Source organism: Procambarus clarkii, chromosome 93 (genome assembly GCF_040958095.1).
Source record: "Procambarus clarkii isolate CNS0578487 chromosome 93, FALCON_Pclarkii_2.0, whole genome shotgun sequence".
NCBI classification, from domain to species: Eukaryota; Metazoa; Arthropoda; class Malacostraca; order Decapoda; family Cambaridae; genus Procambarus; species Procambarus clarkii.
In genome coordinates, this window is record NC_091242.1 from 4,062,268 (window position 1) to 4,083,910 (window position 21,643).

At 37.0% G+C, this 21,643-nt stretch overlaps 1 protein-coding gene across 1 annotated transcript in view; it reads right to left on the reverse strand.

The window, feature by feature from the left end:
- Positions 1–3,149: 3,149 nt before the first annotated feature.
- LOC123746879 (uncharacterized) overlaps positions 3,150–21,643 on the reverse strand; it is a 32,155-nt gene continuing 13,661 nt past the window's right edge. Inside the window, exons 6-14 of the mRNA XM_045728731.2 lie at positions 21,233–21,361; positions 17,152–17,367; positions 12,821–13,013; positions 12,166–12,422; positions 10,667–10,789; positions 8,750–8,868; positions 7,886–8,015; positions 6,581–6,661; positions 3,150–6,083 (exon numbers count right to left, since the gene is read on the reverse strand). Of these exons, the coding sequence (XP_045584687.1) occupies positions 5,745–6,083; positions 6,581–6,661; positions 7,886–8,015; positions 8,750–8,868; positions 10,667–10,789; positions 12,166–12,422; positions 12,821–13,013; positions 17,152–17,367; positions 21,233–21,361 (1,587 nt within the window). The 3' untranslated portion in view covers positions 3,150–5,744. The remainder of the gene's footprint in view (positions 6,084–6,580; positions 6,662–7,885; positions 8,016–8,749; positions 8,869–10,666; positions 10,790–12,165; positions 12,423–12,820; positions 13,014–17,151; positions 17,368–21,232; positions 21,362–21,643) is intronic.

Genomic DNA, 21,643 nt, shown 5'->3' on the forward strand with positions numbered 1-21,643 from the left:
TGTAATAAAGTTGTTACATCTTGGCTTAACGTGTTTATGACGTATTAGAATGGAGTTACAACTTGCTATATTGGTTGCTATAACTGGTTAGGAAGTGTTAAAACTTGTTCGAACGTTGTACCAACGTCGTAGTTTCGGTGTGTGTTTGGCGGGTAGGCACCCCCCCCCCCCCTCTACCTTTTTCCCACAAGATGACTCGACCTCTTCCTCTCTCATCATTCTCCCCCTCTCCTTCCCCTTACCACCCTCTCTCCCAATCTACCCCCCTCTCTCCAATTGTGTTTCCCAGCATCATTCTTCTCCCTCCCTCTCATTTTGTTCCGGAAAATGTAATACAGTACATTTATAGTTTCCACTGCAGAAATCTAGGGACTCAGCCAACCACCTTTCACTGACCCAGCCTATAGTATGTGCCTCCTGTACCGGAGACCCTGCAAAGTTGGGTGAGGCTACCCCAAGCATCTGGTCTATAACATTAAGATATAGCATCTGACTATATATATACACACTCACTGTATATATATAACTGAAAACTCCACACCCCAGAAGTGACTCGAATCCATACTGCCAGGAGCACTATGCAACTGGTGTACAGGAGACCTTAACCACTCAACCATCACGACAGTACAGAAGATGATGGTAGCCGAGGCTTTTTGCCCATCATCCCGATGGGGCTCTGATGGTAATCTTGGGCATGGTTATTTTATCAAAACACCTCATTTTTTGGGGCCACGTGAGCGACACAAATGCGAACAAGCCTGAATGGTTCGCCAGGCATATATGCAACTGAAAACTCCACACATTTGGAGTTTGCCCAGATCGTCATGTAGTCTCTGTCTATCTTCATCTGTCTTCATTCTTCTCATAATTTTTGCATCATCAGCAAACATTGAGAGGAATGAATCTATACCCTCTGGAAGATCATTTACATATACAGTATTAGAAACAGGATGGGTCCAAGTACAGAGCCCGATGGGACTCCGCTGGTGACATCTCCCCACTCTGATGTCTTCCCTACCATCTCACAGTTACTCGCTGTTTCCTGTTGCTTAGATACTCCCTTATCCACTGGGGCACCTAAGTTTTTACTCCTACCTGTTGCTCAAACTTTTGTAACAGCCTTTTATGGAGTACTATGTCAAAGGCTTTCTGACAGTCCAAGAAAATGCAGGTGGTTGTGTGGTGCAGTACTCAGCTTGGTATCACTCATGCGGAAATCCTAGTCTCAGCCCGAGTCTTTGGAATTTTAAAGAATTTAACCAATACAGCCTGGGGACCATTCAGGTTTATAAATTTATATATATATATACGTGGATGAATGAATGTGTAGACCTTGCTTAATTCATTAAATTCTCAGCATTTGTAATAGCTGTGCAGTACAAATACTGTACTGTATTAGTGCAGGTACAGTATTTCCATGTTGTGTGGCTCCAGCCTCCATCTGAACCATGGCTTAAGGTTTGTGAATGTTACAAATATTAATTGGAGGTTCCATTTTTAGTGGAAGAAGATGCTACTTTTTCCATGAAAAATGATGTATGTCAACTTTACAAATGATAAGAGATTTGCTAAATGCTTTCTACAACAGAAAAAATCAATTCTCCATATAGGGCTCAACAATACTGATTTTAAGTACTCAGTAGAAATAATATTGTCAAGATAAACATGCCAGGATTAATTCACCATGAGTGCTAAAATAAATCCCCATGGTCAGAGACAGGAACCCTGAACTGTACCAGTACTTAGACTTATCCAGGTCCCCGTAGGTCAACTACTAACATTTCCCCAGGATGCAACCCACAACAATTGCCAAATCCTCATCACGGTTCCTACGGATTTTCTTAAAAGTACTGTATTCATAATTAAACAAGATGTCACAACAAAAATTCCACTTTTCTCAGTTACAATTATTGCCAGCAGCAGTGACTAATTTGTTCATCCCATACTCAACCTGTTGCAAGCCATTACGCAGCTCATCCTCAGCATTTCATTCTCACTCCAGCTGTCACCATATCAAAATTGTGTAAGTTGTCATTAAACTAAATGAGATTCAATTTTATCCACATTTATGTACTGTGCTGTATAAGCAACAACTGTGGTGTCAATGCAGGTAAGTGGTCGACTGAATCCAAAATACTGTAATGACAAATAATAGTTAATTTAAATTAACTACTATTTGGAGGAGCTATTAATTTTCTACAAAGTTATTTGGGTTACAAGTAGCCCTATATTGGTGCCAATTACAACTCCAGAAGTTACAGTAGTCCCAGTTTTCTACAACACAAAAGCAGCTAAGCACCTACTTTCAAGAGGGTTGCTTGCATTCTGGCCAGATACAACAAAATAGGATCCTGTTAAGTGCTTAGTAGGAAGAGTACATAGAAATTAATCATATTAAAAAGCAAATAATATTTAAACAAAATATGTTTGTATATTGATGTGCTTCCAGAAGGGGAAATTACATTCACAACAAGCACCTACTCTGAAAGAGTGATCTATTTACACAGGAGCTAAGTGGCTAGTTTTTGTACTTCAGACCCATTTAGATAGACAATGCTTAGGCTAGTCATTTTCTCAGGATACATATTGCTACATAAATATGAGGTCATAGCTTTAACCTTGCCAAGGCATCTTCTTCCAGAGAACAGTAATTAATCTGCGGCACAGCTTGCTTGCCGACTCTACTGAAGAAAAATCAGTGCTCAAATTCAAAGTAACACTCGGAACAGATCACATAAACTGTGGGCCCTTTACAAGCCATAAACTTGATTCCTCCATGGTCACTTGTAAATAAATCCAACATTATATGTAATGAAATGCCCCCGTCTGGCAGGTTTTCCTGGTGGCTTCCTAAAGTTCAGGTAACCTCAGTGGCTTCTTCTTCAGGTAACCTCAGTGGCTTCCTGTTCAGGTAACCTCGGTGGGGAGCCCTTCCAGAAAAAAATATGCATTTTGCTTGTGGATCTGTTTTGCTCCTCACAGTTTATATACATTAAAGGAAGTGTTGTGCATTCTTAGTACAGTACTAACTTTGGAGGTCCATTCAAATCTGAGACGTAACACTGAGATGAAGGAGCAATTTGGAATACTAGTGAAGTTAAAATAAAGTGGCAGCTCTCAGAAATGTGGTGAAATTATAAATAAAATAGCATACAGGATGGGATTTTAATGAAGACAGAGATTAAACAAAAAGGTATAACCGGTCCTGAGAAAATATTGCCATTCTAACTCATGTACAGTAATGAAGCTTCGGTATGAGGATATCGAGAAAAATATTGATTTGCAGTGAAACCACAAAACATCAGGAAATTATGTTGGGGTTGATCATAGAAGTACTGTATTGGCCATGAAGATTAGTGAAGAAGATCATCTATATGTTTTAGACACAAAACAATAGACCTTAGAAGTTATAATCCATCAGTCATAGAAAGCTGCTCAGCAAGTAGAAACTGTGGTTAAAAAAAAAAAATCTTATCAATAATCAAAGGAAACTTAGACTTGAAGGGAAAGAAAGTGATTATTTAATTATACAAATCCCTGGTATGCCGCCATCCAGACTATTGTATCCTTGTATGAAGACCTGACCTTCAAAAAAGATCAGTGGATTGATAATCAATATGCATTTTCTTTACCTGCTAATTAACCATTGTATCATACTATTTTGAACATTTTTTAATATATTATTATTCTTATCTTATCAGTATTATTATATCTGTTTTGGAAAAGTTCAATGTAGATCGACAAAAAAAATTCCGGAACTAAGTCAGCTTTCATACCAGGATAGGTTAAGGAACTTAGGACTAACAACATTAGAATTCAGACACACCAGGGCTAACTGCAAAACACCTTTAAAATACAGTACTGAACAAACTGGAAGATATTCATCCACAGCAATGTTTTAAAAGGTCAAATGTAATTCAAACAAAGGGCAACAGTTTCAAGTTCCACAAGCCACAATGTAGGTCAGAAGACAGGAGCTACTTTATCATCCACAGGATAATAGACCCTTGGAGTCACTTTCCTGCTGAAGCTATGAAGGCCAAGATGGTACTCAAGTTCAAATTTTGGCTGAAAAAATCCTCGGGAATAATACGGAGCTCTTTGACAAGCCACAGTCTTCCTGTCCCTGCTGAGGCTGCTAAAACATGATGGCCTTCAGATAAATTAAGACTAATTACTTTAGTCAACTAACCAAAGTTTTTGAGCCACCACTTAAACAGTGTTTTGATATATTAATTTTAATGCTTTTAACCAGTTGATAGCATAATTTTGATTTGGCGTAGAAGAAAGGTTTAGATGTCCCAGGAAATTATTAAATTGAGATTTAGAATTGGTACAATAAGCAGTCTGGTGCATAATTACAATGTAAAATGGATTCTTAGAGAAAGTGTTTCTCTGATTGTTAAGAGATACAGACAAATAGTTTGTTATAAATCTGATATTACTGAAGCCAAATTGATGGTCAGCTTGAGGATAACCCTTCCCAGGATGCAACCCCACAATAAACTGACTAACTCCTGGGTCCCTATTTACTGCTAGATGAACAGTTACATGAGTTGACAGGAAATGTGCCCCGCCATTTCTGTCCTGTTCAGGAATCAAACCTGGAACTCCCGACTGTGAATTGAAAGTGAAATCAACTGTCCTTACCAAGACTCTGGCAAGGGATAAATGACAAGAGGTGCGAGATAGTGTTGTGCATAAGATCAGGAGTTAAGGTTAAAGCCTACCAATTGCCAGGATCATTAAGGCTGTAATCTACCTTGCCGTTAACCTGTAAGTATACAGTACTTATAAAACTAATAAAGCTAAGCACTGAAGTAAACTTTCAGTGTAAACACACTTAATGGCATACCTTGTGGCATATACTGTATATATATATAATCTGTTGCACACAATGCTAAGTACCGTACTGTATATTTAAAATTTAATTTTACCGCTGCTAAATTCAAATACAGATTAAACAGATTTTATTGATTTATTTAATTTACATCTTAAAATTGTGTACAATATATTTTAACTAAATATGTGTGATTTGCACTTTTAAACAGTACTACTGTACAGAACCAGTTAACAATACAGATGTCATATCTTTTAAGGGATCGTTTCTGGGTTGGTCGTCAGTAGCTCTTTGGTGCATTACGTCTCTGAGGTAACAGCCGATACACCGGGAGGCTACTGAGGCCATCCAGAAAAGGACATTTCATTATATCCAATGCTTGATTTTTCTTTATAAAATATAAACCTTTTTTATTTAACAGGAAAGCAGACATGTTCTTATTTAGCATAAGAGCATAAATTTATCTGATATTTTATTGCACCTTGAGCCTCAGCAGCAAAACAAAGAAGTTCACAATAATGAGAACTGTCTAAGTATACTAGCAATCTTGTAAACTTTACATTCCATATACATTGTGCATATTTGCACATGGGAACCAGGCAGCATTAGCAGAGAACTGCTAACTATAAAGCGTACATAGCCTGCACAGTTAAACCCAACTCTCAAGCAAGGCTAATCCTTATCTGCAAGGCTCCTCTCCATAAAAGTAAGATATGGCATAAAAGGATATTAATTTTTTTACTGGTGTTTAAAACTGGATAATATAATTCATGGGTAAGCATACACTTTTATCATCAGCTGCATGCAAATATCAATATTTCATAATACTGTAATTGAATTCTGTTAAATTATAACTTTGTTAGAGCACTACAGATGGTGGCACACAGGTAAATTCAAATAAATTCTACATAATGTGACAGAGCCGCTGACTTCCCTTTTGATCTTTCACTGGATGTCCAACTGGGTGTGGAAGTGGCCAGTGAAAGTTACTACCTGGTGCTGTGGGAAAGTGAGCAGGGTATGGCCATCCATGCCCGCTCATGTCATGCTGGTAGGCATGGGAACTGGCAAAGGGTGATGCATATGGTGGCCCCATGTAACCCATATATGGCTGGTGATGGTGATGGTGGTTGTGAGAATGGGCATTATATTGGTGGTTTTGGAAACGCTCCCTTCGTAAGTTGTCGAGGTGGCTCCTCAAGATTTCTCGATCCCAAGGGTCTGGCTGTGGCATCTTGTAGATCTGAAGACAAGTAAAGCATTTTTTTAAGAACTGATAATTAATGTGATTGTAATGCAAAACCATAAGGGTATTAGTGTATATACAATGAAACCTTGGTTTACGAATGCCCTGGATTACGAGTTTCTTGCTATATGAAGTAAATTTCTTCAGAAAATTTGACTTGGTGTATAAAGTTTGCCTTGGAATGCGAGTCGTCTGTTAATACTTGTATGGGTCAGCACGTGGTTCTGCTGGGCGTGGGGTGAGGCACGCTCAGTTTACCAGTGTATCCCGCCTAGTGATGACCGTGCTTATTTTCATAAACGTCGTCAACATGTCAAACTGTTCCTCTAGATTATGTTTGATTCCCTTTATACCAGTACACAAGTGGTGTACCTCAGAAATATTTATAAAAATTCTTAACATTATAGAACTGGCATGAAGATCTCATATGCTATTTCCTATATTCCATATAACCTATTATATACAGGAATTTCTTAATGTCTCTAATGTCTTACCTTATTTCTCAAGTTGTCCATGAGTGTGAATAAAGCTGGGCTCCCACGGGCATCTCTGAAGTCCAGAGGCTCTCGCCCATTCTGTCAGGAGGAAGCATGATGGAAGATAAAGGAGACAGTGCATTCAAGAAGAAAGAATGCTGGAGACTCAATACTGAATGATATAGAATGTTGAAAAGAGACAAATGTTTGGAGAGATAAAATGTTGAGGGAGAAGAGACACCGCTGGAGGAGACAAAACATAAAAGAAAAGAAAATGTTGAAGAACATTGTATAAAATAGAATGTTGCAGGATATAGAATATAAGAAGAGAATGTTAGAGGAGACATTGTTGAAGAAAACAGTATGCAAAGAATGTAGAGTATTGTGCAAAGAAAGACAAACAACACACCACTGCATTCAAACAAAATTGTTTGGGTTAGGTACTGTATATAGTAGAACAATGTAATTACTGTACTGTATATAAAGTGAAGATTTCAAGAAAAATATTTTCCCAAATTATTTTCAAATGTTTATTTGGGTCTTCCAAGGCCAATGACTGACATTTCCCATTCTGCAATCCACAGCAGCCCACTAATTCCACATTAATCAATTTATGTGTTTCTTTACACAGGTGGATATAGGAGTAGATGACTTCTGACTCCTGTTAACAGACTGAGAACTTTTTACCTTTCCAAAGGTCATGATAAGCCTTACTCACTAGTTTTTCCTGGAACATGACCTGCTAATCGGTTAGAAACTAGGTTTTCAATTCCTGATGGTTGAACAGAGGTAAAAAGTTAGGGATTGGCACCCAGATAATTCTCCCTGGCCAGGACTCAAACCCAGACCAAAGTATTCACGAGGCACAGGGTGAACCTGTTGCCACTGCACTATGGACTAACTCTAGGTGAACAGATGCATCAGATGTAAGGAACCATGCCACAATGTCTCGCCATGTGTGGGAATTGAACTCGGGTTTAACCAGTTGTGAGCTGACTGTGTTAACCATGAAGTCCCTGTGGCGTAATGGTAAGACACTCGACCTGGCGTTTCGCAAGCGTTTTGGCCTGGGTTCGTATCCTGGCCGGGGAGGATTTACTGCACGCCAATCCTTAACTGTAGCATGTTTACCCAACAGTGAAATGGGTACTTGGTTGTTAAACGATTTGGCAGGTCGTATTCCGAGGAATATTAGGATTAAGGACTTGCCCGAAACGCTTTGCCTGCTATTAGCTGTACAAGAATGTAAGAACTCTTGTAGGTGTACATATAATAATAATAATAATAAACAAAAAAATAATAATAATAAAAAGCACTACATACCATATCCAGCGTGTGCTCAGAAGAGCCTAAGTCGAGCAGCGCAGCAACAATGGCTCCACCGTCAGGCAGACCAAAAGCATAGTGTAGGGGTGTTCTTCTCCATTGGTCCCTCACATCATCTGGACAAAATCTGTATGATAAAGAAAGCTGAACAAAATAAACATAGGTGATGGGTGCTACAGTAAAATTCTTAAGGGCTTGGAAGCTATACAGTATTACTGTATTTATTTATCAATCTCATATTACTGTACTCTGGTCTACACGAAGAAATGTTTAACCTGTAATTACTGGAAAAATGCTGAAATGAATATAAAAATGACTAAACATATATGCCATTTCTTGCTATTTTAGATTAAATAATTGCACCAAATATCAAAGACAAATTAAGGTGGCATTTACTAAATTTTCACAAATAAAATATTAGAATATATCAATAAATTCTTTTGCATAAAATGGAATGTGTAAACCCTTTAATACATGCCAATGTTTAAAGCTGAATTGAAAGGGAAAAGATCAAATATCAAACACAAATTAATGAAATACTCATTTAATACTGTTTAGTACTTTATAGCCCATTCCTGTGGTAGAGCAGGGGATGGGGGGTGATTGCAGTACTAAGGTGCATCGGTGACACTTTACACCACTGTGCTCCAGCTTATGGAACAGTAATATTATGGCCAATATAAACATGACAATTACCTTACTTTGTTTCCTGAAAAATATCTAGTTGGTTTAATTTTCACTAAGTCTAACATCCTAATACTCTACCCCTCCTTCTATATTATCACCCTCCAGACACTCATACTACATAGCAGCACACGTGTTTACGTCAACACTCCATCACAAAGCACACCCCGCACTAACCTTGGCGTGACATGATTGTTGTGGGCTGCAGGTCGGTCCTGAGGAGCCCTTAGGATAAGGTTGACAATCTGTCCCCGCCCATGGAGCACTGCCCAATGGAGGAGAGGCATCCCATCACCCTAAAAACAAAGTACATATATGTAAATAATCTGTACAGTATTATATTTCTATTTTTCAGTGAGGATACATTAAATATCATGTAGTACGTATTTATACATCTGACTCAGCAAATTGAATACACATCCCATTTTTTTTTCCTTATAATTAATACAATTTGTGTTTGCTGTTATTTTGAATATTAAATACTATATAATTACTGTTATGTAGTGATCACTAAAGCTACATAATCTAAAATATAGAAGTCCATGCGTTTCATTATTAAATATCACTTTAGAAAACTGTACAGTGTATATTATTTACTAAACTTTTTTAATAATTTGCAAACTGTACATGTTGACCAAACCACACACTAGAAGATGAAAAGATGACCACTTTTCTATCCATCCTGGACCATTATCAAGTTGGTCCATGACGAACCGAAAAGTCGTCGTCTTTTCATCTTCTGGTGTGTGGTTTGGTCAACATTCTTGAGCCATGTTTTTGTGACTCATCATCTGCAAACTGTATATGTTATCTTACATCAATTATAGTATTAAGTATTACCACCACAAACTTAAAACTTAAAACACACTCATTATCTTAAGTTATGTCTGAAACACTGCAGATAATTAGTGACTTTATAAAATATACAAATACTGTACCTACTAAGTAAGCACTGTAGTCTGATCCTCTGTATTTTTCATTTATAAAATATTCTTATTTATTTGTTAACCAATCCACACACTAGAAAATGAAGGGACGACGACGTTTCAGTCCGTCCTGGACCATTCTCAAGTCTTCTTATTTATTTATTTACATATATATACAAGAAGGTACATTGGGTTTGTGAGGATACATAGCATGGTGTTTACATTCTTATAAAGCCACTAGTACGCACAGCGTTTCAGGCAGGTCCTTAATATAACAGATAATTTTAAGTAGGTAAATTCTAGCAAAATTTATAAAATGTTAGGTACATTGCAAGAAAAAAAAAGAGAGAGATTAGTAGGTATATTAAAACATATCGATAGCTCTGATTGATAACATTGACAGCTTGATTGATAATTTAACAAAGATTAATAGGCACAATACAGCATATTGATAGCACATATAAGACAACAGCAATGATCACAATGGTAAAGTTGTTTGGCTTAGGTACATAAATATTGGGGGATTAAGTAGCACTAGATACAGTGCAAGTTTAAAGCACAAGGTACGAAACTATGAAGATGAAATTAGATACTTTTTGTTTTTGTTTTTAAATGAGGCAAAAGTTAGACAGCTTTTCAATACATTAGGGAGTAAATTCCATAGACTAGGTCCCTTTATTTGCATAGAGTGTTTACACAGATTAAGTTTGACTCTGGGGATACCAAAGATATATTTATTTCTGGTGTGGTGATAATCGGTCCTATTACATCTGTTCAGGGAGAGTTTCAGAGCAAGATTTGCATTTAAGAACAGGGTTTTGTAAATGTAATTGTAATCTGTAATGTAAATATAATTTGTAAATGTAATTCTTTTTGAAATTAAAAGTAAATGTTATGTGGAAGGAAACATAATTGAGCAGCAATAACGATTGCGTAAACATTTTTGGATTAAAAAGCTTGCTTCAGTAAACTCCAATGATATTAACTCTTGAGTATTATTTTATCTTCTTTCTCTCCCTATGTATAACTTTAAACTGCTTAGTTTTCACTCTTTTCACAACCATCCTCAATCTTAACCCCCTTTCATAACTCATTGTTCATTCCTTTCACAACTCATTCTTTATCCCTTTTACAATTCCCCTCAATCTTTACCTCTTCCTCAACTTACTTCCAGCCTACCCTGCCAAAGGAGGTCCACCAAATAGAAGATGTCACTCTCAAAGTAGAGGAGCTGCTGGGCTCTTGCCGTCTCCCCATCCTTTACGGCTTGGAACATTTGCTGCAGAACTCCCTGTAAAAGAAAGTCGATTATGTCTTTTATAAAAAGACATAATTACAACCTAATTACACTATGTAATTACAACTGTAATCAGACCCCAGATTACGTCTGAGGTCTGATTACGACCTTTTATAAAAATTAATAATTCATTATGTTGGGAGATAGGCAGCCAAAGAATATATTTTATACAGTTTTGATATTCCTAGAGTACGACTTAATCAAACTAGAAATGCTCTACAAATCAAGGGGCCCAGAATGTGGAATGACCTTCCCAACCATGTTAAAGACTGTACCTCTCTCAACCAGTTTAAGTTAAAAGCGAAGCTATACCTAATAAATTCCCTGTAACCTACCTTACCCTTCTATTGTCAACCAATGTCTGTTTTTTTCTTTAAAGAGCGCTGTTTTTCGACATAATTGTATTTGTGCTGCTTTTTCATCTATGTTTTCATTTCTTGTTTTCATTCTACTCATTATGCTCAATTAGTATTAAGCTTGTCATTTAAGTTTATCATGCCCGAAACGCTTTGCGTAATAGTGGCTTTAGGCATTGTATGTACTAGCTATACCTATAAGTTAAACAATCCTTGTAAATATTTATTGTATGTATGTACCTTACCTAAATAAAATTGTATTGTATTGTATTGTATATACTGTATGTACTGCTAGGTGAACAGAAGCACCAAGTGAAAGGAAACAGTGCCTAAACATCTCTGGTCAGGATTTGAACCTCAAGCTCCTTCCGTTATGACCCGATTGCACCAATCACTGCACTACAAAACCCTATACAGTATAATATGCACAGTACCTGTAGTGTAAAACTGAGTTGTGATCCACCAGTCTCTGGTGGATCAGCATAGTACCTGGGCATCTTGATGGTGGATCAGCATAGTACTTGGAAGTCATGCTGGTGTATCAGCATAGTACCTGAGAGTTATGCTAGTGGATCAGCATAGTACTTGCTAGTAGACCAGCACAATACTTGCAAGACTTGCTGATGGATTAGCATAATACTTGGGAATCATGATGGTGGATCAGAATTGTATTTGGGAATTCTACTGGTGGATCAGCATAGTACCTGGGAGGTTTGCTGGTGAGTCAGCATAGTACCTGGGAGGTTTGCTGGTGAATCAGCATAGTACCTGGGAGGTTTGTTGGTGGATCGGCACAATACCTGGGAGATTTGCTGGTGGATCAGCATAGTACCTGGGAGGTTTGCTGGTGAATCAACATAATACCTGAGTTTTGCTGGTGGATCAGCTACACATCAAGTTCAATGTCTTGAAAAAATGCCCATCAAACTTTATGAAAAGCTCTAGTCAAATTTATATAATGAAAGAAGAGAATGTTTCAAAAGTGCTTTAACATTTTTTGTGCCATAATTTTACCTGACACCTCCTATATTCTTGAAGAAATAGTCCAATATCCTGTTCAAGACTATCTTGTGCTTCTGCCACAATTTCTAAGTGACCAAACCCTCGTAGGGCCAAAAGGTCACGTCGTCTCGGGTAGAGGTCTGGTCGCGTTAGCCACAGAGCAACATAGTGGTCCATGAGCTGGACCAGGTCTTGGTGTTTATTCTTTAGGGCCACATCTACCACAGTTAAGCCTTCGGGGTCACGTTCACAGAGTAATGATGGACCACCTAGAAAGGATTCGTTTGATAATAACAGGTTCATATTTAATGTGGAAAGTTCAAATAACTATACAGAATTCCAATATTAATAATAAATGGAAGAATACTTCCTTTGTTCACAAGTCAAATTACTTGTAATAAAGATAGGCTTCATTACATTTTAACAAACAGAAAACTGGAGTGTATGTAGGCACTGTATGTTCTTCAATAGTGATTCACCTGCTGATCTTGAACTCTTTGAATTTCAATATAAATATTCTATATTTATAAATATTGCCATACCTGATGTTTACTTGACATACAGTATAATTTTAGTTAATTTGGGAATATCTATTTCAAAGATGTAAATGGTTAAACTATAAAGAAAGCAGAACTTCAAGTAAGTAAACATACTGAATTTCACTGACCAACTTCAATGATTGCTTCAATAGCACCAATATGAACACCATTCTCTACAGCTTGCCTAAGCACGTTTTTTCCTCGGTTCCAGACTCGCTCCAACAACCGTGCCTCCCTGGATGCTGCCGCAGGGAGCAGATTCTTCACCACCTCGGGTTCCATCCAAGATTCGAGGGCTGTGAAGATCACAGGAACATCCACCTGACATATAAGAACATATATGAAAATACAAAACATAGCTGGAGACCATGACAACAATTAATAGCACATATGAGAAGCAATACAACGTACCACTAATGCCAGCAATATTTTCTTTGGCTATACTTAAACAACAGTTTCTTTGGATACACATGTACTAGTGATTCACCTGAAATTAGCTGAGGGCCACTATCTCTAGTAGCCTCGATGGAAACAGGAAGCCAGTGGCTTGTCAAAGTTCTTCTATTTGTCCTGAAGAATTTTTCAGTTAAATTTTGAACTGAAGTACATTTAGCTTCAGTGGTTAAGAGATTCTATGGATTTATTACCCTACTGGTTAAAAAGCATTTCATGTTTTCTATCGTACATTGTAATTTTAAGATGGACTCAGACACATATTAACACAGGGTCACAGGCAGCTATCCAAACTCTCTTCTCCTTTCACCAATCAGCCCGGCAGATGTTGTGTCCATCATACACTCTCTAAAAACCAAGGCAGGGAACACCAGTGAAATTCCGTCCATTGTGTACAAGAGAGCCTCCCATGCCCTTGCCCCACCCATAGCACTACTGTTCAACAAATCTATAGAGTGTCACACCTTCCCTGATATCCTCAAAAAAGCAAGAGTAACGCCAGTCCATAAAGGAGGCAATCCGGCGGACATAAACAATTATAGACCAATATCAAATCTACCCATTCTATCAAAAATATTTGAAAAAATTATTTACAAACAGCTCTATTCCTACCTCGTAAAATTCGACATACTCAGCCCCTGCCAGTTTGGCTTCCGGTCCCAAAAGAGCACCAACGATGCAATCATTAGTCTCCTTGACGTTATCTACTCAGCCCTTGACAAAAATGAGTTTCCGATTGGACTCTTCATTGACCTAAGAAAAGCCTTTGATACTGTTAATCACAACTACCTCTTACTTAAACTCCAGCATTATGGAATCCGAGGCCTTGCCCTTGACTACATCCGATCCTATCTTAGTGACAGACACCAATATGTAACCATCAATGATACAACTTCGTCCACTCTACCAATTACCGTTGGAGTGCCACAGGGCAGCATCTTAGGACCTCTTCTATTTCTTATATATATAAACGATCTGCCTAATGTCTCTAATATTCTCAAACCTATACTGTTTGCTGACGATACTACTCTTATCTATTCAAACCTCAACCCACATACACTAAATAATGTTGTGAATAATGAATTAAAAAAAGTCCACTTATGGATGTCAACGAACAAACTAACATTAAACATCGAAAAGACTTACTACATCTTATTTGGAAGCAAATCATCAAATGCAATTCAGCTACAGATAGACAACATTAACATCAGTAATAAAGATGATGGCAAGTTTCTTGGCCTATTCCTAGACAAGAGACTCAACTTCAGCACCCACATTCAACACATAACTAAGAAAGTCTCTAAGACAGTTGGTATACTCTCCAAAATCAGATATTATGTTCCTAACTCTGCTCTCCTCTCACTATATTATGCACTAATTTACCCCTATCTTAATTATGGTATCTGTGCATGGGGGTCTACCACTGCAAACCACCTTAAGCCCATCATCACACAGCAAAAATCTGCTATCAGAATGATAACTAACTCAGCTTTCAGACAACACTCAGCTCCCTTGTTTAAATCCCTAAACTTGCTAAATATTAACTCCCTCCACACATTCTCTTGTGTCAACTACATTTACAAAACCCTGTTCTTAAATGCAAACCATGCTCTGAAACTCTCCCTGGACAGATGTAATAGGACCCATTATCACCACACCAGAAATAAATATCTCTTTGATATCCCCAGGGTCAAACTTAATCTGTGTAAACACTCTATGCAAATTAAGGGACCTAGTTTATGGAACTCACTCCCTAGTGAATTGAAAAACTGTAAAACTTTTGCCTTATTTAAAAGCAAAACCAAAAAGTACCTAACTTCATCTTCTTAGTTTCCTACACTGAGCTTTAAATTTGCTCTGTACCTAGTGTTACCCAATCTCCTAATTTTTATGTAATTTCAAACAACTGTATCATTGTGTTCATTGCTGTCTTCTTTTATGTGCTAGCCATATGCTGTATTGTGACTACCAATTTTTGTCAACTACCATTCAAGCTGTCATTGCAACCAATCTTATATTGTTTCTGCTGTATTATGCCTACCAATTTTTTTGTCAACTACCATTCAAGCTGTCATTGCAATCAATCTTAGCTACCTATGTGCTTTAATATACTGTACCTACAATTTTCTCTCATCTTTTTTTTCATTTCATGTAATCTGTTATCATTTTTTGTCTATAATTTTGCAAGTATTTACCTCCTTAAAATTTTCTTAGATTAAGGACCTGCCCGAAACGCTGTGCGTGCTAGTGGCTTTACAAGACTGTAATTACCATATTTGTATCCTCACATTCCTTATGTACATTCTTGTATATGCATAAATAAAATAAAAATAAAATAAAATGAAACAGTTACCCCTTGTGTGAGCTGCAATAGACCTTTTAACGGGAGTAGTTTGGATTAACATATGATGTGTCAAAGAGATTAGCCGTGTTGTGTCTGGTTTTGTAGTGTTTTTAGTCATGAAACCCTCAAACTTTCTAGATGTGAAGGATGACTTAATTCTGCGATGATTTTTGTAGCTCTGAGTTTAACTTTTCTAATGCATTAATTTCCTCCGAAGATAAAGTCTCCATGCTTGGATAAAGTAGTCCAGATCACGGGCACACAGAGTACAGCTGAATGGTTGGCTTTTTGAATCACAGCTTCTACTTACACCTGATACCATTCTTCCTCTAGCAATAAATAGACACCTGCAAGTTAGGCAGATATTGTGGATTGCATACAAATAAATGACAAATGGCAATGCAAATGTCAGGGCAAATGGGAGGACCTTTGACAAGTCGCCAGCATAATGTCCTCATCAGGGCCACTAGTATTAGTGGCCCTCAGGTAAATTCAGGTAAATAAATGTCAGTCACTGGCCTAGGGAGACCTTGATCAGCTTAACAGACTTTCCATCTCCACAATGAGTAACCAAGTGCTGTTTATTACAGAAACAAGCTTGACTCTACAACTGGGACAAAAAATGCATGTCACAGTTACCATATTGAGAACATTACCTTTCTACTGATAAAATACAAAGAAAGATAAACCTTTCTATGACACTCCAATTGTTGAAAGCAGATTATATCACTAGGAAAAGTTCTAGACATAGTAATAGGAATTATCACAGAAATAGGTCAAATTACCTACCATGATAAGATCAGGATGTGTAGGCAAAGACAGGCAAACCTAATCATTACTATTCTTTTATATAATGGTTGTTATATTGAATGCATATTTTATTGCATTATGCCTTGAAATAATCCTCAAATTATGCTATCATGTACCTGTTTATAACCCTTAAATTCTACTTTAATGTACCTACTAATCTTTGTCAAATTTTCTTATAAAATACTTGTTAACAATTTTTAAATTTTGCTAGAAATTACCTACTTAAAATTATCTGTTAGATTAGGGACCTGCCTGAAACGCAATTCATGCTAGTAGCTTTACAAGAATGTACAAACATCAATGCTATGTTCTCTCATAAACCCAATGTACCTTCTTGTATATAAATAAATAAATAGGTAAATGAATAAAAACTGTAATGTTGCCAAACTCTTTTACAAAGTTACAGTTTAAAATACTCCTAGAAAAACTAATCAGGAACCAGTCTCCGTGGTGTAGTGGTATGACACTCGCCTGGTGTTTTGCGAGCGCTTTGTCATGGGTTTGTATCCTGGCCGAGGAGGATTTACTGGGCACAAATCTTTAACTGTAGCCTCTGTTTAACTCAACAGTAAAATGGGTACTTGGTTGTAACAATGATTCTTTGTAGGGGTCGTATTCCAGGGACCTGCCTGAAACGCTATGCGTACTAGTGGCTGTACAAGAATGTAACAACACTTGTATATATCTCAAAAAAGAAAAAAAAAAGAAAAAAAGAAAAAAAAAAGGTGGGTCCCTTCACAAGCAATGTTCTTTTGTATTTACAAAGGCTACAAGACACACACTTGTTATTAAGTGGATTCAGATAGAAATCAGAATATCACACAATGACTGATCTCCAATTTTAAAACTAACCATAGAGTCGTCAAGCATTTGAGTGTACAAGGATGCTCCATGATGCCTCAACTCCCTGATGAGCTCATGTTGTCCACCACGGATGAGAAAGAATAATAATGGTGCCCCTCGCTCACTGAGCTTTCGAATATCAATGTTGATCTTCTTCCTGGTGGGGGACTCCAAAAGCTCTTTCACAGCCACTACATTCCCTGCCAGAGAATGGTGGACTAGACACTGAAATGGAAACACGCATAAGAATACTAAAAAGGTATTTAACTGAAAAGAACTCATGCTTAGTTTTCCTTACATGACTTTAATATATACATTATGTCATGAAATAGAATCGGACAATATTTGGTAATTTTTTATTGTGAATTTTAATCCCTCATTTACTATCCCATCAATTAACATATAATAACAAACAAAATATTAATTATGTCAGCACTTTTAGTTCATGTCTATTTTTTCATGTTCTGTGTATATGAAGTAACACCAAAACTAAGGACTCTGTAGGACCCCTAAAAGATGCGACTAACCAAGTTATATTGCATGATAAAAGGGCAGCAAACACCCAAAATGAATACTTTACATCAGAGTTCACATTAAAAAGATTGAATGACATTCTATCACTCACACAAATGTTTGAAGGAGGTGAAGAGAATGAATTAAGGGATATACCCAAAACAAGCGACACAATCAGAAAGAGCATTGACAAACAAAAAACTCAAAAGCCCCAGGTGTGGATGGAATTCAATCCAATGTTGTAAAGAAATAGGCAGATGCCCTATGAATACCAATGAAACTCCTTTTCAGAAAATCTCTGGACCAGGGGGATAGTTCCCCCTAGATTGGAAATATGCAAATGTTACCCTTATTTTCAAAAAAGGCAGAAAGAGCTTGGCAGAAAACTACTGTCTGATCAGCTTGACATCACACATATCTGCAAGCTCATGGACAGAATCCAAAGGGAAGGAATCATCCAACATCTCCCAGAAAACAATCTTGTAAAATCAATGCAACATGGATTTGTTAAAAATAGATCATGCCTTACAAACCTGCTCACATGTCTGGAAACGGTAACCGGCTATTCGGACAAAGGACTTCCAGTAGATGTAGCTTACATGAACTTTGCTACAGCTTTTGACAGGGTACCACATGAAAGATTGGCAAGGAAATTACAGGCACATGGAATAAATGGGAGAATACTGAAATGGATAAAACAATGGTTAAAACAAAGAAAACAAAGGATCGTGCTAAATGGGAATGAATCTGACTGGGGAAACGTGGTAAGTGGGGTACCACAGGGGTCCATTTTGGTGCCAACCCTTTTTGTCATATACATCAATGACATTGATGAGAATATTACAAACCACATCATCAAATTTGCAGATGACACTTGGATCTATGGTAAAGTAGGAAGTGAAAATGATATTGACTTTACAAAGAATAAACATGAACTCCACAAATGGTCAGAAGACTGGCAAATGCTTTTTAATGTCGATAAATACAAGACCTTGCATGTGGGGCATAACAATCCACATCACAATTATCAAATTAACAGCACTACCTTACAACAGATTGATTAAGAAAAGGGTCTTGGAGTCAGAATCAATCATTCACTAAATGCTGCACAACAAGTTGGAGCAGCAGTAAAAAAGCTAACCAAACCATGGGAATAATCAAGCATACCTTTATCTTTAAGGAACAGATGATATGTAGTCATTCAATTGTATAAGTCTCTGGTGTTCCCCAACCTGGATTACTGCATCCAGGCATGGAGACCTTATCTTCAGAAAGACATAGCTGCTCCGGAGAAGGTGCAACATTGGGCAACAAAAATCATTCTAGATCTAAATCATCTCATGTATCAAGAACAGTTGAGGGCCACAGGGCAAACAACACTACAAACCAGGCATGACTGGGCAGATCTCATCAAAACATTTAAAATATTGAATAATTTGGAGGATGTTGATCCGGACAATTTCTTCAAAAGGTAAGATGTAACACTAACGAGGAGCAACGGTTTCAAGCTCAACGAGCCACAATGTAGGACTGAGAACAGAAGATGCTTTTTCACCCATAGGGTTATAAACACATGGAACTGCCTACCCCCCAAAGCTGTAAATGGCAAAACTCTGCTGGGTTTTAAAATACAGCAGGAAGAGATCATCTGGGTAAATGGGGGGACCTTTGACAAGCCCATTTTTCAATCCTGTTCTTCCTGTCCTCATCAAGGCCACTAGTATTAGTGGCCCTCAGGCAAAAAAAAAAAATCAGGTAAATGTCTATTTTTTCACAAAATATAATTGTCAATTTATTTCTATTTCTCTACTCGATTTAGGTATTGTTTCTGATCTCATATAGGTTTTAGTTACTGTACTGTACCCCACTGAGTTTCTGTATTTTTACCTTGTTTTCACATTAAGCCTTAAACAATCTGTGTATTAGTGGCTTTAGGCATTTAGGCCTTACCTAAGAATCAAAGTTATTGTATCCTATGTATGTATGTATGAATATATATACTATTGTCTAAATTAAGTATTATTATTATGCTTTGAATCAATTGCATTAGTGTGATAACGGAAAGTTATGCATGTTCGAAACCAAGGTACATGTTGTGAGACAAATAAAGTTTTGTATTCTTTTTAAATCCTACCTGGATAAGATGACCAAACCACACACCATAAGATGAAGTAACGACAATATTTTGGTCTGTCCTGGACCATTATCAAGCCAACGACATTTCAGTTTATCCTGGACTATTATCAAGTCAATTGATTATCACATACGACTTGAAAATGGTCCAGGATGTATGGAAACATCGTTGTTTCTTCGTCTTCTTGTGTGTGGTTTGGTCATTGTACCCTACCTAGATAAAAATAAAATTCATGAGTCTTTCCAAACACAGACACATTCCATATATAAATATACTGTACCTTACCTTGAGGTTACCTTGAGGTGCTTCCGGGGCTTAGCGTCCCCGCGGCCCGGTTGTCGACCAGGCCTCCTGGTTGCCGGACTGATCAACCAGGCTGTTGGACGCGGCTGCTCGCAGCCTGACATATGGCCTATATATATAGCCTATATATTCTGTATATAGCATACAGTAATTCCATACTGTAATTCCAAAATCTGTCCGTAGGGAACTACTGTACTCAGCTTCAGAGTAATTCAGAACATCATAAGATACATGCTAATTTATTACAACAATAAAATGTCTGAAGTGCAGTAATATAATTTTATATAATATGTAGTAATATAATATGTAGTAATATAATTTTGTTTTTTTTGTTTTACAAATCAATGCTGTTTTAATGTAATTTTCTGTAATAATTTGTAATTGTATTTGTGCTGTTTTTTCAACAATGTTCCCCCCTCTTTTACCTCTATTTTTATTTGTACTCAACGCATTTTTTTCTTTTTACCCATTAGTTTTAAGCTTTAGTCAGTAGTGTTTTTTCCTGCCCGAAACGCTTTGCGTAATAGTGGCTTTAGGCATTGTATGTACTAGCTCTTATCTATAAAGCCAACAAACTTTGTAAAATCTCTTTATGTAAGTACCTTTGCCTAAATAAAAATTATTATAAAAATTATTATTATTATTATTATTATAAATATTTATAATTCATTGTGTCGGGGAACAGAAAGCCAGAGTATATTCATACATGTTAGGCTTTTATCGAGGTCCCCTTCCCCACCTAAGGCCGAAATACTGACCCTGCCCAGGATGCAACCCCACAACAAGCTGACTAACTCCTGAGTACTGTACCTACTCACTGCTAGGTGAACAGAGACATTAAGTGAAAGGAAATGTGCTCAACCATTTCTGTCCCGCCCGGGATTCAAATCTGGAATTTTCGATTGTGCGTCGAGAACGAACCCGACTGTACTACCAGGACCCGTTATATAATAATAATAATAATAATAATAATAATAATAATAATAATAATAATAATAATAATATTAATAACAATAATAATAATAATAATAATATAATAATAATTTTATTCATGTGTGTATAAAGAACACATACTGTATAAAGAAAATAAGATAATCCTTGGCAATAATCTGCAAGCTTTACTGTTACCCTTGCACTCACCATGGAGGGCTTTATGCTCAGGAGGAGGGAAATGATGGCTTCATTACCAGTGCTAATGGCTAGCTCTCTTAAGGTCATTCCTCCTCGGATAAGGTCAACACGGCACCACGAATTCACCAACTGGCGCACCTGTTAATTAAAGCCATGTAATACAAGTAAAATATTTATTTATCTTAAAATAATACTTGAGATTGCAATATATATAAAGATCTTAAAAGTTATTATAAAGCTATTGAAGGACTTGAAAATCAATGTAAAGACTTTTAAGGTCAATGTATCTTAATACACTAAATTTTAATAGCACACTTAATTTTATGAATGTACATAAACAATATTTATTTAAGTCTAAAATTAGAGAAAAGGACATCTCCAAGTTATAATTTGGAAACCCACTCCTCCTCCTTCAAAAAT